General features: G+C 42.8%; 1 protein-coding gene across 2 annotated transcripts in view; it reads right to left on the bottom strand.

Moving 5' to 3' along the window:
- Positions 1-19,227, bottom strand: part of PNPLA2 (patatin like domain 2, triacylglycerol lipase) — a 74,489-nt gene that overhangs the window by 25,751 nt on the left and 29,511 nt on the right. For both annotated transcript variants that reach the window (XM_082271096.1, XM_082271095.1), the window contains exons 3-4: positions 9,952-10,184; positions 3,497-3,562 (exon numbers count right to left, since the gene is read on the bottom strand). In XM_082271096.1, coding sequence (XP_082127222.1) covers positions 3,497-3,562; positions 9,952-10,184 — 299 coding nt within the window. The remainder of the gene's footprint in view (positions 1-3,496; positions 3,563-9,951; positions 10,185-19,227) is intronic.

Here is a 19,227-nt window from a genome sequence, read left to right as displayed (position 1 = left end):
GTAAAGAGCATTCGGGGGGAAAAAAAAAAATGTATTTGTAAGTATGCAGGGCTAAGTATATGTACACCAAAGCAATATACACACACACACACACACAAAATCACTGTATGCCCACTATGGGGATTTGTATGGATTTTACAAGGACTTTTTCTACCATATTGTAAAAGAGAACCTTTTAATAAAAGTGAACTTTGGTCTACTGTTTACTAATACACTGCTCAAAAAAATTAAAGGAACGCTTCTTAATCAGAGTATAGCATCATGTCAATTAAACTCCTGGGATATTGATATGATCAGTTTAGTAGCAGAGGAGGTCGTCACTATTGGTAGCATGAGGTGATACCTGGACACTATAGAGGTTGCACGGGCAGTCCAACTCCTCCAGGATGGCACATCAATACGTGCCATTTCCAGAAGGTTTGCTGTATCTCCCAGCACAGTCTCAGGAGCATGGAGGAGATTCCTAGAGAGAGGCAGTTACTCTAAAGCAGTGGTTCTCAACTCCGGTCCTCGGGACCCACCAACAGGCCAGGTTTGCAAGATAACTAAATTACATCACAGGTGATCTCATTTGCTGCTCAGTGATTGCAGTATTCTAGTCTGCATCCCCCAAGGTAATACTTAAAATCTGGCCTGTTAGTGGGTCCCGAGGACCGGAATTGAGAACCACTGCTCTAGAAGAGCTGAACAGGGCCATAGAAGGTTTTTTTTTTTTTTTTTTTAAAAACAAACATGTTATACCTACCTGGCCCAGATCTTCCTCTTGTCGAGTCCCTCTTTGGCTCTCCTGGCCTCTCCCTCCTGTGGAGTGCCCCCATAGCAAGCAGCTTGCTATAGGGGCACCCAAGCCAAGCTTCAGCTTTGTTTTGTCGGCATGCATACAAGTACCTGGGGGCCATACAAACTACTGAGTACCATTTTGAGTTGCTGCAATGAAATTTCAGCAAAATAGACTAGCCTGCTGCATCATTTTTTCTTTTTGATTTTGGGGTGTCTTTGAATTCAGCCCTCTGTAGGTTGATAAGTTTCATTTCCATCAATGTTGCATCCTTTCCTTCCCAACACATTACCTAGTCCATATCAGGATAGATATCCGGCATGATATTTTTCCCCATTGAGATCTGATGTGTTTTCAAAGTGTTCCTTTAATTTTTTTGGAGCAGTGTATAAATAAGTTCAATCAATAGTACAACCCCTGGTGGATGGGTTTCTTCATAAATACAGTATTTCAGCTAACTCTAAATGAGCAGGCTGTGACATCATCTATAGCATTACAGGAAACACATTAAACTGCTGCTCTCACTCCTTAGAGAATGAGATGTCTGGGTTGCTGTGGGTGGAAAGAGACTTGGTCATGCAGTATCCTTCATGGAACATGAAGCCCTGTTTACATTGTGCCGATTTGTCAGGCGATTTGTCATGTTGAATCGCATGTCAAATCGGAGCCTATTGCCGGCAACGGCACCAGTTCACACTGAGGGCGGGTTTGAAACTATTCAGCTGAATGCGCACGATGTCAAACTCGCATGTCATTGCGACTTTGGGGGCGATTTGACAGACATCTGTACGGGTTCATGCACAGATGTTAATTGAAATCGCCCTAAAGTTGCCAAAATTAGTGCAGAAACTACTTTTGGGAATCAGTGCGGCGCCACAAAGTCAGGGTTGCACCAATTTGAACAGTGACGTTGCCGGCAATAGGCTATGATTGGGCATGCAATTTGACATGTCAAATTGCATGTCAAATCTGCCCAATGCAAACAGGGGCTTAATGTTTCATGAACTACACCCCAAAACAGATTGCAAAATGCAGTGAGCTTGACAGAATCGCATCACATGGGTGTTCACACCCACACGATGCAATTTTGATGCAGCGAAAAAGGCGGTCCACATTTACACCAAAACGTTGTAGGACCCTTTTTTCCCCAGCACCTAAATCTTATCGCATGGGTGTGAATACCCATGCGATGCAATTCTGGCAAGCATTGCATTGTGGGAAAGTCAGAGTAAAGGCCCGTACACACGTAGCGATTGTCGGCCGTAAATATTCGGCCACCGTCCGATCGGCCGATTGTCAGCTTGTTAGTATGATGCTTCCGACAACCGACTGCGACTTTTCGGCCGAACAGAATCTGGTGTGCAGGCTTTAAAATTTTTGTTGGCCAACACCAGAACGGCCGATTGTTCCTCAGTCAGTACAGAATTCGGCCTACAAACAGCAGATGAGCAAGACTGGGCATGCTCAGAGAAGAAAAAACACACGGAAAGTTAACCATCACATGATATCACTTCTGCAGTTGGCTGTTGTTGGCCGACAAAATTCGTGTGCAGTCTTTAGCACTTTTCAACCGACAGGACAGCACCGGACAAAAAGACGGCCGATCGTTCGGCCGACATTCGGTACGTGTGTACGGGGCTTTACAAAAATAGAAAGGTGATTTTTAGCTAAAGACGTCAAAAAAACTACTACTGCTAAAAAACGCTGAAAAACGCCAATGCAAAAAAGCTAAAAAACGCTGAAAAACTCACTACAAAGCTACTGGCGTTTTTATAACGTCCAGTGTGCATGAGGACTTGCTGCAAAGCGATAAATTCCGGCAACGTAAATGAAGGTTTGTAAAACAGACAGGATTACGCTAAACTCATGATTGGACCCTTCTAAAGCTGCTTTGAAGCGCAGTTTTGAAGCGCAGTTAACTTTAAGGCTCCATGTACACGGGACGCTGGAAATGGCCGTTTAGGAGCAGTTGGGCGTTTTTTTCAGAAGCTCCTGAACCCATCTACATTTTATCTTATCTGTCCATGTACACCAGGTCGTTTACAGTCATTTGCAGGCAGTTGCGTTCAGGGACTGTTTTTAGAACGCAATTATTTGCATTCGAACGTGTGTTTCCCGGCGTTTCAAACGCACAAACGCGTCCGAACGCGTCCGAACGCGTCCGCACGCGTCCGAACGCGATGACCCGCGTTAAGCGCTTTTCCATTTTAAAAGGGGAATAATTTTTTTGACCTAGGAACGGTTCTAAACGCAAACGCCCGCTAAACGCCCGCTAAACGCGGGTACAAACGCGACCGAACGGACGTTTCAAATGTCCTAAAAATTCCAGCATTCAAAGGGACTTTTAACAACGTCCCGTGTACATGGAGCCTTAAATATCCCAGCCAGTGACTAGTAGCATAGATGGGCCTTCTGTACAGCAGCTGCTGTGTCATGCAAAAACTGCCACTTCTCATGTGAAAATAATTCAGACTGACAATAATGACGTAGGGGACTTAGCCACATTGAATTCCCTTGTCAAATTCCATTTCATCATGGATCCAAGCAGTCATAAAAAATGTAGGTACAAGTGCATGTCATAGCGGCTACAATCATGTCTGCAGTCATGCAGAAATGTCAGCGATTATGTGGCTTTTAGCAGTCATATTTATAGGTGGTATTTTCCAGAAAACAGAAGACACATGAAACAATACAAAGATGCAGATTTAGTTTACTTACTACTCCTTGCAGGCACGGAGGGATGAGTCCACAATACACAGGTATAAAGGTACTGCATACACAGGCCTGAAAGATAAAAGTACGGTGTTACAAAACTCTGCGTGCCACACTATAACGGGTTACAAATCTGCCCAAGTGTAGCTTTATTTCACTACTGCATATGTCTATATAGCTAACCAATCAAAGCTGGTTTGAGCTTTGATTTGGCCAAGCAAAGTCAGTTGTTTACTGGGAAATAATCTGAAGGGATGTTTTTTTTAACCCTGACCTACATACAAAATTCTGTGTGAATCTGCCAGCCTGCAGCCCTGGGATCACCATTGTGTGCAAGCAATGATAACAACTAAGAATTACATCAATTATTCCATCTCAGCCACTAAGCATTCTCTCCTAACTTTCTAAACCCTCCAGAATTTTGTCAACAAGAGCATGAATTCACTGTAGACCATAGCTCAAACACGATCTGTATTATTTGTAGGTGACAGTACTAGAATGCATGTATTCCAATTTTAGGAAAACTAAGTTTAAGTTAAACCTAATGAGGTAAGATAACATGGTAAGAATAAAGTGTATTCCCCCCCGGATTTGACTCCGGCGGACTTTGAACTGGTCCTCCGGGATGAGGACCTTAAGAAACCGCTCTCCTCCATTTACAGCTCCCTGATGCCTAGTGTGCATGTGGGTCTGGAGAAGTTGCAGGAGTTTTGGGGCGCGGAAGTGCCGGAGCTGGATTCGGAGGACTGGGAGGATGTATGGGACTATCCCTTCAAACATTTAGTCTCCTCGAGGGACCGCTTAGTTCAATTCAAGATTTTACATAGATTTCACCTCACACCTTCCAGATTGCACAGGGTGTCTCCTGACGTCCCGGACGTATGTTGGCGTTGTGGCTCTGGAGCCCCTTCCTATGCTCTTATGATCTGGCACTGTCCGTCCCTGCAAAGCTTTTGGTCTGAGGTTTTGAGTTTATTTACGAGGTTAACTACTATTGCTGTCCCAGCTGGAATTGAGACCTGTATCCTGGGGCTTGTGAATGGGTTGGCCCATACCGTAGCCACTCACACCCTTTTGGGGCTTTTTGTTTTTTTATGCTAGGAAGTTGGTGGTGATGCCCTGGAGAGAGCCGGGGGCCCCGGCTCTATCTCAGTGGAAGGCCTTATGGCGCTTTTCCACTGCATGGAACCGAACGGTTCGGCACGTTTTTTGTGCTTTTCCACTGCTGGTACCGCATGGTATAGTGTCGGAACGGTTCGGTACGGTACGGCGGCGCTTTTCCACTGCATGGAACCGTACGGTACGGTACGGCTCTGAAAAAACAGTACCTACTCGATTGTGGTTCCAACAGGTACCAAACTGGTACCATATCCCACAATCTTTTGCATGCAGTCACTACTAGCCACTGATTGGTCAGAGAATCCCACCCACCCCGTTGTTATCCCACCCACTTAACTTTAGTACTACTTTAGTGGAAAAGCAAACCTATACCGTACCGTACCGAACCGTTCCAACACCATGCGGTACCAGCAGTGGAAAAGCAAACAGGGCCAAGCAGGGTCGAGTAGAGCCGAGCCGGTACTTGCAGTGAAAAAGTGCCATTAGTGAATTCGATGGTGCCATTATACAAAGCAGTTTACAAGTACAGGAGGTGCCCAACCAAATTTCACAAAGTCTGGGACCTGTGGTTGGAAGCTACTGATACTGCGGATGAGCCATCCGTTCCAGATCCCAGTGTGTCTTTGACTGCCGAGTGAATTGTGCCTAGCTATGTAGACTGATGTGCTATTTTTGCACCTCCCTGACCACACTGGACCGTGCTGTCCTCATTACCTGAATGTTGGAATGTCGGTACTCAGACCGGAGCTGCTCATGACCTTCTTAGAGCTGCAACCTTGTTGGGGGGTTTATTTTTACTTTTACTTTTAAGTTGTTTTTTGGTTGTTATGTTATGGCTTTATGTTGTTGAGCCTGGGTATGCCCACACGGCTCTGTTTTGTATGCAGTTTTTTCACAAAACCTCAATAAATAGAATTTTCACAAAAAAAAAAAAAAAAAAAAAAAAAAAAAAAAAAAGAATAAAGTGTATATAGGTACTATAAACACAGGGTACAGAGCCACAGCTTTGTGTGTATATAAGGAAGCAGAGTGATTGGGGGGGGGGGGGGTGTAGAGAGCCGGATCATATGTATAATGCCCCTTTCACACTGGCTTGCCAATCAGATCCACCTGTCAGTTTTTTCAGGTGGACCTGATCGGATGCTCCATGCACCTCTATGGAGTAGCGGATGTCAGCGGTGACATGTCCGCTGCCATCCGACCTGATCCATGAATTTCAGACGGATGGAAACCCTATTTTTCATCTGTCTGGAGGATCCGATCAGATGAAAAGACAGGTGGTCTGTTTTCATCTGATCTCCCATAGAGGAGAGCGGAGATCTGACAGGTCTGTCTCTGCAAAGTAAGCGGAGACCGACCTGTCATCTGCTCACTCGCCCGGGATCAGTGGATTGATTCCTGCTGAGCAAAATGGAGTCTGCTGGGCAGAAAGCCCGTGTGAAAGGACGGAAGGCATATCAAATTAATTTTAATGGTCTGTGGGATTCAAAAGTGTGAGTTTAGGGGTCTGTGAGGTCTGAAAAGTTGGCAACCACTGCTATAAAGAGACTGAGCATGCGTGTTTTCTTCTAGTCACCCCAAGTGCCCCTGCCCCCCACCCCCAAACCTGGGTATGCCCAGGATGCAGAGAGAAGCTTTAGCTTCAAATCAGAATACAGGTCCATTCCCTCCTCTATGCATCTCACATGGAGTTGTAACCTTCTTACTAGTTCCTAGTGTGCCAAGGTCAGACTTAAAAAAGTGTTACTAAACCCAGGACCCTGCATTCACTATATCTGGTCTACCACAGTACACAGCACATGGAAATGCAATTACCTAAATAGTAAATATAAACGGCTAAATCTCTCATCAGAAGTATATAGCAGTCTTAGGACTTAAAATGTAAGTGGCCGTGCAATAGTGCCCTGGCTGGGCCTCAGGACCCGGCCAGTGCACTATTGCACGGCTACTTATTTATTCCATTATTTTTTTCTCCCACTGTTTGTCACGCTTTCACTTTTGTGTATGTTTTCTCACCAAGATGAAGTAGGGGAGTCATCGGGGCTTGCCCTGACGTCTAGGGGGGGGGGGGGTGGGGGGGAGAGGATGAATGCCCTTGGATTTCTTCCTCCCCTGCCCTTGGGGGGGGCTCTCTTCAGGAGAGCCACTCAACCAAGTTTTCGATCACTGGCTTAGCTGATCTAAAAGGGGGTCCGCAGACCATTGTAACCCTATCCTGCCCCCCCCCCGTCAGGAACCCTGGACCTTCGGGATTCAGGAAGAGGTTCTACCCCTTCGGGGGGGGGGGGTGTACTAAAGCACACCCTTAAGGTGTTTGGAACCCAAAAAAAGAAAAAGTGGGCTCCTGTTTCCTTTGAGCTCCTGTTCCCTTATAGCAGGTTAAACAGCACAGTGCTTGTGCTGTTTAACCGGTCTCCTCTAAGATGTAAAAAACCTGGCTGATCCTGCCAGTTCTTGTGTCCCCCCTCTGTGTACTGACCATGATAATCATGGCTGCTGAGCCCCAATTACCATGGTCAGTTTATGTGCTTCTGTCATCAGCAGTTCTCCTCTGTCCCCCTCACCACTCCCTCCCTGCCTGTCAGCTCTGTGTCTGTGTCTCTGCCCCTTCCCCCCCTCCTACCACTATTATTAGTTTAAAAGAAAAAAAGTTTACCATGGTCACTGGCAGCCCCTCTATTTTATCCAGACAAATAGCACTCTGTACGTGTTTTTTTTAAACTGAGCCTCTAGATACCTTTTTTCAGCTATATTCAGGCCGGTCACGTGACTCCCTACTGCTTTGCTACTCTGATCCAGGGCTACAGCGGGAGGGGCTGAGCGGTCATGTGACCTTCCCGGTTAACGTCAAAAGGAAAATCTTGGCCCCTCCCGCTCTAGCCATGGATCGGAGTAGCAGAGCGGCCCAGAGTCACGTGACCAGACTAAATATAGCTGATAAGGGTATTTAGAGGCTTTGTTTAAAAAAAAAAAAAAAACACACAACACTTACAGAGTGCATTATGCCTGGATAAAATAGAGGGACTGCCAGTGATTCTTTTTGACAGGTAACAACTACTTTAAGTGCACATTTTTGTGTGCGTTTTACATGGGGGGGGGGGGTTAATCAGGCTTGGCCCGCCAGGTGGTCCCCCTCCCTCGCCCCCCAAGACATCAGCGCAACAACGCCATGCCCTCATCCGAGAGAATGAAGATGTTCCATAAGTCCCACATTTTATGGTACAGATCATTTTTTGTTGCCCAGTAAGGACCAGATTTTCCAGCTTGTTAATATCCTCTACCCGGCGCAATCATTGCGCAATGGAAGGAGGGTGTGGGTCTTTCCAAAGAGGTGGGATGCAGGCTTTAGCGGCATTCACTAAGTGCCTAAGGATGGATTTCTTGTATTGTTTTACAGGAATCTTAGAGACATGGAGGAGGAAAAAGGCCGGATCATCAGGGAGAGGGTGATCCGTAAACTTCTGGGAGAGGTTTATGACCTCCGACCAATAGTGTCTAAGAGCAGGGCAGTCCCAAAAGATATGGAGTAACGTCCCGCGACCCCTCCGACACCTCCAGCAGGCATCAGGTGAGTTTGCATCCACTATTTAATGGCCCTGTAATCCACTTTTAATTACCGTAAATCATTACTTACTGTATTTTTCTGCCTCCTTGCAACATCCTTCATGAGCTCACAAACCTCTCCTTTTCGCTTTCATTTGTTTGGAACAAGCAGCGCACATAGTTGTGGTCATGTAGACTGCTCTACATACACTACAAATTCCATAGTCCATCTCAGGAATGAGCAAGATGGGGCTGCTGCATTCCTACATACAGTACAGAGGGACCATGAAGAAAGAACATAGCCACCCTCTAAAAAGGTAGTTGGGTCACAGCAGCCAGCAAAAAAATTGAATTTAAAAAAGGAGGCTGGAGGAACAGAAAGTTTTAAGTTAAGAATATATATACTTCTTTCCATCTGCAAGTGTCCACGTACTTGCATCCTGGGCTAGGTAGACAACTCTGACCTAGACTCCTCCTTAACCTTCACAGTGGTGCAGAGATCCCGATTTGTAAGACAATAGTGTAATTGTACGGAGATGGGTTGCTAACCACGCCCCTACTCTAAATGATTGGGTTTTCAAAACTTGGTAAGCTAACAGCATTTGAAAAAAAAAAAAAAAAGACTTACGAACAGAGAGGCACGTTTAAAAAGTATGGTTTGTGATGGAACCGTTGGCTGGATGTGAAGGACGGGCTCTGAGAAATTCCCTGTGTTGCAAATGAGCGGACAGACCTTACTTGGATTTTGATATACTCTGGACTTTCCTATGCAATTATGCCATTTATTCTGCATGTTGCCTCTACCAGCAAATGTGAGCTCATGCTGTTTAGTGGACTGATTACTTAATTCTGCACACAGCCATGCCTTTTGTCTACTTCCCTAAGTGCCGCTTGTTGTGCTGTTTGCATGCTGGTTACTCAAACAACTGTTATATGGAAAAATCCTTTAAAATAAATTGGATTTAAAATAAATAAATAAAAAAAAAATGGGAAGTGCAATGCCTGAACAAAATATATTTTTTGTTATGATCTGTAAGCTGGCACTTTTTGTCTTGTGCCAATCTTAATGTCTTGTACCCTCTTTGTTTTAGGTTGAAAAACTAATAAATTGTTATATATATATATATATATATATATATATATATACACACATACATACATACATACATACATACATATATATATATATATATATATATATATATACACACACACATAAATATATATATATATATATATATATATATATATATATATATTTTTTTTTTTTTTTAAACCAGGGGTTTAGGATCACTTTAACTATTAGCTAACACTATTTCTATACCGAAAATACAAAAAGCCTTAAGGTGTGTGCCTCTAGTTTATACTTTCTTAACCTTTTTACCCCCAAAGGAACCTATAAAATTAACTTCAGGTTTCAGGGAACCCCAGCTAGCCAGTATGAAAAATGGTCGCTACATAGATGGTCTGTGGGAAAAATGCCCCTTACATTGATGGCCAGTAGGAAGCATGCACCACTTACAGGGGTGAGAAAAATGCCAACTTTACAGAGGGCTAAAAACATCAATGGTGTCCTATCGCTTTCTATGCCAAGTGGTGTTGGACCCAGAACTATGCAGGCACCATAAGATGAGAGGTTAATCATCCACAGCTCAAGGAACCCTTAGCAACCTTTGAAGGAACCTTGGGCTCCACACAACCCTGGTTGAGAATGGCTGCCATTGTCTGTTATAGTGATAGGTTTACATATATGCGTTCATCCTTCTCTTGATGCCAGACATACCACAGCAAAAAGTTACCTGTATAAGCTCTTCCTTGGTGTTGAATTGTGTTAGAAGCACATTCTCTCCATCGGATACACGGGTCAGAGATATTCCCAGCCGCCCTGTAGCACTTTCATGTGCATCGTCCGGCAGGGTCTTGTACAGGCAGTTGCGGATTATCTTCACCAGATTAAATGATGGATGCAGAGGTCCCAGAAACCGTTTTCTGGCTTCCTTAGAGACTTCAATAATGTTTGCACCAGCTTCCCCTATAACAAAAAAATATATGACTCATTAGGAAGAAGCGGAGAACAAAGATGTATATTTAATAGCCCATTATGAAAAATACTCAAGGACCCTTATCTGATAAAGGGTAGAGTGTTAAAGATCATCATAGCCCTGGCTAGCAATATCAGGCTAGGTTCCCTTTGCGTGGGTCTCTTACAGATTGCTACAGTGCTGATAATCTCACTATACAGTAAAATGCAACATCTGTACATGGTTGTAGGCATTCTCTAGGCTTATAACTGTTTAGGTCAGTTGATACTTCAGGCGGTATAGCTGTGTATAATGCCTTTAAGCGGTGGTGTCCAAACTTTTTTCAAAGAGGGCCAGATTTGATGAAGTGAACATGCGTGAGGGCCGACTATTTTGTACGGTGACCCAATGCAGGGGAGTATGAGGAGTGCCCGCTCCTCGTATGGTTGTCCTCACAAATTTTTAATGTTCTATTTACTACATTGGTATCATTCATGACTAATATTGCTGCCATCAGTAATCATCATCGGTGGGTTCATATAGCGCTTATATGTGGTTAACCCTTGTGTAACTGATACTTTTGAACATCCCTCCTGGTGAGTTTTGTTCCCACAAAGCTGCTACTTGACCCCCAGGTGTTATGCCAATTATCATGGAGAGGGTGCTGATCCTGTCATATTTGTGTCCGAGGCCATATTGAGCAAGGGATATAAAGCTGGCGGGGCCGGGCGGTGGGTGTTAACAATAGTGTATTCACAAGTAACAGGAAAAACTGGAAATTGGATGCAGGGAGCCGGGATGGACCATCAATTTGAGTATAAGCAGTGCTTTAAGTGGGACAGTATGCACTGGTACTCAGTACCGCCACTTCCAAATATGGCTCTTGAGCATACCGCCACCTCTCCGTGCGCCTTAGCGTACCAGTACGCTCATTTTATACATCTGCGCCCTCAATTGCCCCCCCCCCCCAAGAATATTTCCCACTCCAGAGCCAGACCAGTCGCCACCAGTGAGTCCCCCTGCTCCAGAGTCCCAGCCCAGGCCGGGGGGGGGGTGAAAAAATTTATAGGCTATAATAGAGTACCGGCACCCCTTTTGGGCCACTTAAAGCACTGAGTATAAGTCATTAAAACCAGTAGCATATATAAGAGGAGGGTAAAAACTAATATGGCATACGTGCAGTCCCGCAGCGTTGAAAGATCCAGAGATCCCAGGGGTCCTGAGCAGCGTTCGGGGATTCACAGGGAGCACAACAATAGATTTTTCCAAATTACCCGTGGGACCATATTAAAGCAGACTTTAGACATGCCTGCCTTAAAGTGTAACTTTACTTTTGTTGAGAAACAAAACATTCCCTTCTGGGAGATCTATGCACATTACAAGGATTTTAACAAACTGTGTTGCAGATTCCTATCTTTTGTTATTCTGAAGAAAAAAAAATTATATATATATATATATATATATATATATATATATATATATATCACAGTTTGTTCCACTGTGCCCCTGTGTTAAGTGAGTCTCTAATGGGAGTGGTTTCGTAATCAATCAGCTGTGCAGCTGCAGGCCTCTAATGAGGAAAATTGCAGGGTCAGCATCCCTTTAGCTGCGATTTCCTATCGAAAGTATCTCACCAAAAATGACATTTTTGTTGCAGGGGATGCCAGAAATCTGACTTGTATCTTAGTGCAGACTTTTGGGAAAATTGGTGAGCCAATCACACAAGCAAGAAATTATGTTTCTGGGGTGTGGTCAGTACACATTCTGTGTACTGAACAGCTCCAGGTAGCCAGATTGCATTGCATTTTTTCTGAAAATTACAGAGCTGCAGATTGAAAAGGAAAGGTCATTTTTAATAACATTCAATTACAATATGATTTGTGTCGCAATTGTGTACGCTATATTGTTTTTTCTTTATTCCCCACGAAAGGGGAGTTAAGCTTTAATGCTGTGGTAAGGCAGACAGACATATTGGTGTGAATGCTTGAGGTTGGGGTGTTTTTGAATGTTTTTGGTTGGGTTGGAGCTTCAAAATGTTAATACACTAAGCTACTAGTGATAATATGAAGGGTCACTATATGTTTAGTGCCAATGTACAATCCTTTGCACTGTCCTTATGGATTTGTAGATTTGCTTTGTTGAACAATGTGTAGCTTTCACATCGTTGGAAGCCTATTTGTATACTGTGACTGCACATGAAAGTCTTTTAATTAAAGAAAAAAAAAAAAAGGAACTGCAAAAATTTAGTAAAAACTATTTTGAAAAAAAATAAAAAAATAAAAAAGAAGATCATACATACATTATGACACCATTATGCATTACACTGCCTTCACATGCTATGAACTATATATCTAACTTATTTACTCATATTGCTTACAAGCTCTATGAGGCTATCCTAAGCTAAGTAGTGCCATAACTAGAACTACCAAGCTGCAGTTCAAATTTGTGCAGGGTCATTTTTAAATAATTCCAAAAGCCCAATTTAAATCATTGAATAAAAGAAAAAGGTATTTCCTTTCCTAAATAATTAAAAATGCACAAAGAGAATTATGTGAATGTTTAATGTAACACATAAAAAAGGGAAGGTGTGCAAAATGCAAAAAAAAAAAAAAAAGTTATAAATGCAGATAAGGCAACAGAAAAAAAAAAATGACAGAATGGTCTTGGGTAAGGTAAAACGGAATTTTTGTAAAATCTTACCTGTAAAATTCCTTTCTCTGAGTCCTCCGACAGTCGCCGCCACCTCTAAGTCATCACTATTGGGTATTGACCTAGCTACTCCTGCGGAGCGGAAGTCAATACCCAATAGTGATGACTTAGAGGTGGCGGCGACTGTCGGAGGACGTAAGAGAAAAGCTGTTTTAGAAGTAACATAAGGTAATGTGAGCACACAGTTGTAAAATGAGGGGAAATATAAGGTATGAGAGGCACCATTACTGTGTGGGCATTACTGTCTGGAGTTCTGCACAAGGGTTCAAAAAAAACTGGCAATCTCAATTTTTTGTGTGCTTATTTTATGTTTTAGATAGATAAAAAAAAAACATGCATCTTTCCTTCACATTTGTTTTCCATCCCTTTATCATACGAGGGTGAGTTATGGTATTTTTCCTGTATTACGGCTCGGTCTCAGTTTTGTGGTTTTTAGTAACTCCTCCATGCATAAGGTAAAGTAATCCGTGACTGAGGGAATGTAAATGTGGTATGCTGACAACTGGGTAGAGATTATAAAAAATCTGTGTGTTGCGGAGACTGAATAAAGCGGAGGACACTTGTCCCTGGAAAGCCTTGTGACATTATACAACATGCCAGGGCTTGTTTATAGGAGTCTAAAGGCCAGCAATGCCCCTTACTTAGGTTTATCCCTACTACGGCTCATCTGTCATGTAACCAAAGTCTGGTATATGACAGATGAGCCGTAAGACTGCTAAGAGTTCTTTGACTTTCCATATATTCTGCATCCTGTATCACCAGCACTTGATTCTGTTGGATCATACATGAGAACTTTTGAGAAACTGACAAATTTTGGCCCCTCAGCTGCTATGGAAGTTAGGCAGACAATGGGATTTGTAACATAGGGATGGATTTACTAAAGGCAAATAGACTCTGCAAGTGCAGCTGCTCCACAACTTAGTAAATGAGGGGATGGTCTGCTAGTTTCCATCATACAATCAAGTGCAAGTTTTTTTTTCTCTTTGCATGTGAATGGGTATTCTTTGCAAAGTGAAGCTTCACCTAATTTTCTAAGCTCTGGGAGAACTGTACCTGCAGGGGCAACTGTACTAGTAATACTGATAGTCTAATTGCCTATAGTAAATTAACCCCAATGGTGTACACATTTATTGTAGTTCAAAAATAAGTACCATTATAAGAAAAATGAAGATCTGTATTCACCCCAATTTGTGAAAAGGTAAATGGACTTGCTTCTTTCTACCTAAAATGGCAGCTTACATGCAATTTATTGCATACATTGGGTTGCGTTCGACGCTGCAATGCACCCGCAGAACATGATATGGGCTATTATTGTTGCTTTATAGCAAAGCAAAGAATTGTGACCCAAGGCATGTATACAATCAAGGCCTTAGCAGATTAAGTGGGGTGCTTGGAGCTGAGAGCTAAAATCCAGAGCTCAAGTGCCCATGTGTAAAGAAGCCCTACAAAGAAGTTATAAAATAACGATAGAGCAGAAAGCTCTCCACTTTGTACAATCTTGCAAACTTGACTCAGACCTACAAAAATGAAAAATTCCATAATATAAGAATATTTCTGACATACACATCAATGTCAAATGACAGATCAGGAGTTAACATTTGGAATGGCCAGGATTTTATATTCAGCTATGGCATGCCCAGGCATTGGAGTTAGTTCCAGGGTTCTGGCAGAGCTCCATGTGTGTACAGAGGGCAGGCAGAGATCCAGGACTAGCCCCTGTGACAGCTAATCACAGTACGAAGGTTAGGAACGAGCTCTGAGGATTAAGGATTATGATCCTTTGGAAAAATGTCAGTTGTACATAACACACACATTGTACCTTCATTCAGAGCAGCAGCAATCTGATCAATGTATAATAATAGGCTGCAACTTTGTACAGTACATCTTATTCTCTAAGAGGTCAGTGTGTATGACTCTCAAAACGTCGCTACTCTGCAAAATGTTTACACCAGACAGATGGACGTGGGACACACACCAGAATAGCAAACAGTTGTGTCCTGTCTGAGAATTTCAATAACGCTGAATAGAACAAATAATTTTTGATTCAACGTATTGATAGTTTATGCATTTCTGGTCATAACCTTTTAGACCCCGTTCAGACAGGGGCGACGCTACTTGCTGGGGCGACCTGTGAAGTCGCGGTGCACCGCGACCTCGGCGCGACATGCACGGACTTCATATCATTGAAGTCAATGCAGGTCACCTCCAGGTCGCCCCAAAGTAGTACAGAACCCTTTTTCTAAGTCGGAGCGACTTGTGTCGCTCCTATTAGAACGGGTCCTCTGCTAATCAATGGCAGGTGACTCACCGCGACTGGTCAGTGGGAGTAGAAAATGTCTCAGACTTGATTGTCAGTAAAAGTAAGGCCCCTTTCACACATACAGTCCGTTTTTCATCCATCCGTTGACAGATGAAAAACGGACAACAATGCATCTCTATGTAAAAACAGATGACAACGGATGATCATCCGTTAACATCTGCTTCTGTCAATGTCCGTTTTTTGGAACGGATAAAAAATATTTTTCATCCGTCAAAAAACGGATCGGACGAAAAACGGATGTGAACGGATAAACGATAAATGGTCCGTTTTTCATCTGTTTTTGCATTGGAAGTGGATGTAAAAAAAAACGGATGAAAAATGGATGAAAAACAGATAAAAAATAGATACATTTTGACCTGACTGAACTGATGAACTGAACGGACTGTATGTGTGAAAGGCTACTGAAGTGCACATGCTCGAGGACAGAACAGTAAAGGAGGACCAGGACCTAATTTTCTGTGCATAAAAAAACAGCAACAGAGGAGCGCTAACAAAACCTCCAGCACATGAAGGGTAAAAACGGTTAGACAGGGTTGGAGGGGGAGGGGGAAAAGGGGGGAGGGGGGGGAAGGGAAGGGAAAATGGGAAATAAAGAATGTAAAACAAAACAAAAAATACCATAAAATGGATGATTGAAAAAGTCCTGATGGGAAATGTCCAAGGCGCCGAGCTGCTCTCCACAGAAAGGAGGAATTCTGAACTGAACAAAAAAGGAAGAGAGAGAGCGCTCTAAGTGCAGACAATCTTAAATAATAGCAAGGCATAAAGTAATGTAACTCACTAGAAATCAAAGTCATAGGGCTGTGTTGAGTCACGGACATAAGGAATTCCCCTGGGAGGCGCCATCCACTCGTATGCAGCAATCCATAGCTTGATAACCGGTCAGAGGAGAGAAGGGAGCCGGCTATCCCCTCCGACAGTGGGCGTTCAGCATCTGTGGTAGCGGCTGCGATATGCGGTGGAAGATGGAGCGCGGCCTCGTCACCAGGGAATGTTTGGTATGCGGAATATTCACGATATGCACGACGCGTTTCTGAGCATGCGCCGGGTCACGTACGGCCCCGCGCGCTCTTTCTTCAGGTGCTGTGGAGCCGTGAATATTCCAAGGTATATATGGTGCACAATCAAACCGGTTATCAAGCTATGGATTGCTGCATACGAGTGGATGGCACCTCCCAGGGGAATTCCTTATGTCCGTGACTCAACACAGCCCTGTGATTTCTAGTGAGTTACATTACTTTATGCCTTGCTATTATTAAAGATTGTCTGCACTTAGAGCGCTCTCTCTCTTCCTTTTTTCCTCCTTTTTAATTTCCTGTGCATGGGTAAGCATAGCCCAAAGAATATCTGCCAGACTATCAAAAATGGTGGCACTAGTGGAGCAGCATGTTTAAGAGGACTGAAGTTTCTTTTTAACCACTTTTCATCGGTATGATGTCATACGATAGCCTCGGGTGGAAGTGGTTACACTGGGATAATGCCGGCGATTCCCTTCTAAGCAGAAGTTATTTACTGAAATTGAACAGCCACTCGATCACTTCTGCGGGTGGCAGAAGGGGCCCCTCCCATCGCTGCCTTTCCCGGTCATGCTTCTTTCTTCTCTGTGACCCCCTCAGAAACGACGAGGATTTAGTCACGTATGGTTTTGGCTCTTTGTTTATCCCAGAGGAGAGATTTGGGGTCTAATAGACCCAGATTTCCCCATTAAGAGGACCTTTCATGGCCCATGCTTTCACAAGGGATATTGTTCATCCTTTGTGAAAGCAATAAAGTTGATAAAAAAATCCACAATGCATAAATCCCACATGCATATGTAAACGTTGATCGCACCGCACATGTAAAAATGTTAGCTCCAGACCTTCTGTGTAATCGTAAAGGCAATTAAAGCGTCACTAATAGAGAATTTTAGGTTTCACAGTTTGGTGCCATTTCATGGGCTACGCAATTTAAAGTATCACATGTTTGGTAGGGATTTACTGTGCGTAACATCGGTGTCGGTGTGCAAAAAAAAAAAAAAAAAATCCTTAAAATGTTTTCTTTCCAAAAAAAAAACTGTATTTGAAAAACTGCTGTGCAAATACCGTGTGATATAAAAAATTACTACACCTGCCATTTTATTCTCTAGGGTCTTTGGGATAGAATATATATATATATATATATATATATATATATATATATATATATATATATATATGATTATATTTTGTTTGGGGTTCCAAGTAATTTTTTATCAAAAATACTGACCTTTAGTCCCCATTCACACTAGCGCAACTTGTCAGGCGACTTGGTCACCTGACAAGTCACGGTGGGTCGCCTGCCATTGATTAGCACAGGACCTGTTGTAATAGGAGCGACACAAGTCGCTCCGACTTAGAAAAAGGGTCCTGTACTACTTTGGGGCGACCTGGAGGCGACCTGCATTGACTTCAATGATATGAAGTCCGTGCACGTCGCGCCGAGGTGCACGCTGTGCACCGCGACTTCACAGGTTGCCCCAGCAAGTAACGTTGCCCCTGTCTGAACGGGGTCTTACATGTAGGAGATAATTAAATTAAAAAATAAATAAATAAAAAAAGGAAGAAGGATATAGGAGGTACTTGCACTATATTTACAATGCGACTGATAGGCTGTTGTCTTTAAAAGCTAATTTTTCCTTAGTTTAGTGTACAAGGAGAAGATCTGTAGACTCCCATCATCCAATCATGTGCAAGCAAAAATAGATTTTTGTTATTTTCCTTGCATGTTATTGGGTATTCTTTGCAAAGTGCACTTTCACCTCATTCCCTAGGCTTCAAAGAAATTCCCCAAGTGAACAGCCTATTTACGTTTAATAAATTAACCCCGATGTCTTATAGTATATTGAAGTCATATTTTACAAAAGGTCTAATGGCTCCATGAATATGTGAAAAATGCACTCAGGAGAATTCAGAACATTTGCTTTTAGAATGTCAACACAGTCATATAAAGCAGCGCATAAACACAGAAGACAGATCAGCAGTCTTTAAGTGTAAAGGTTTCCATTCTATGTGACCGAACAGGCTCTATAAACATTTCTAGGAAGCCGAGTTCTTAGAAAGTGACTGCCTGTGCTGGCCTCAGGCCAAGACCTGATGTACTGAAATCAGAGGCCTAGCCATTACCAGCCTGTCCAATACAATGTACAGTACCTACACTTCTGAATAGTGATCGCAATAAAAACTTGGAAACACAAGATTTCCCCAAATATGATACTAATCTAATTGCAGAGAAGAGATTTATTTAAAAACACAACTTTAGTCTGACCACAGATAAGGGTCCCATCATTTACAAAATGTTCATATACGAAAATATGGCATTAGATATGAATATTGTAAACCATACATTAATGTATACATCTGCTTCCTGAAAAATACATTTCTAGTCTCCTACCCATACATTATTAGCATAAATGACTCTATAAATGAATGAGATCACAGCAATCAAATTGTTTTTTTTGTTGTGACCAGTCAGATCTTGTCATTGTCCTACTCATCAACCAACAATGATTGACATTTGATCAAAGAACCTTTTATAATGCGTAATCTTTAGTGCTTAACCTGCTCTGAGCTGTACTAAATAAATGCAGAGCTTGATCTACATGGATAGAAGTTCACAAAAAAATAAAAAGTGAAAAAAATATATACAGTTTATACTCTTATGCAACACTTAGGTGTCACAACTCCGAACATAATTCACTGGCACTATCAATAACGTAAAAGCAGAACTAAACTGTATCTGAGCACCACAAACTGAAAATTCTATTTAAAGCAGAGCTTTACTCAAAAAAGGGAAGTCCGGCTCATTTGCTTCCCCCCTCCCTTTACCATTTGGCACTTTATTTTTTTGGGGAGAGGTGAAAGCAGGTACCCACTCCCACTTCCACCCCCCTATACCCACAGCCTTGTGGGACACATCACAGGTCCCAGAAGACTGCGGGACCATTCACAAAGCGCAGTCCACATGTGCAGGGGGAATCCAGTGGTAAAGCCACAAGGCTTTGCAGCTGG

This window comes from Pelophylax lessonae (assembly GCF_965119305.1).
Source record: "Pelophylax lessonae genome assembly, chromosome: 10".
Lineage (NCBI taxonomy): Eukaryota > Metazoa > Chordata > Amphibia > Anura > Ranidae > Pelophylax > Pelophylax lessonae.
The sequence above is the reverse complement of the archived record's forward strand: the minus strand, read 5'-3'. Positions and strand labels throughout refer to the sequence as shown.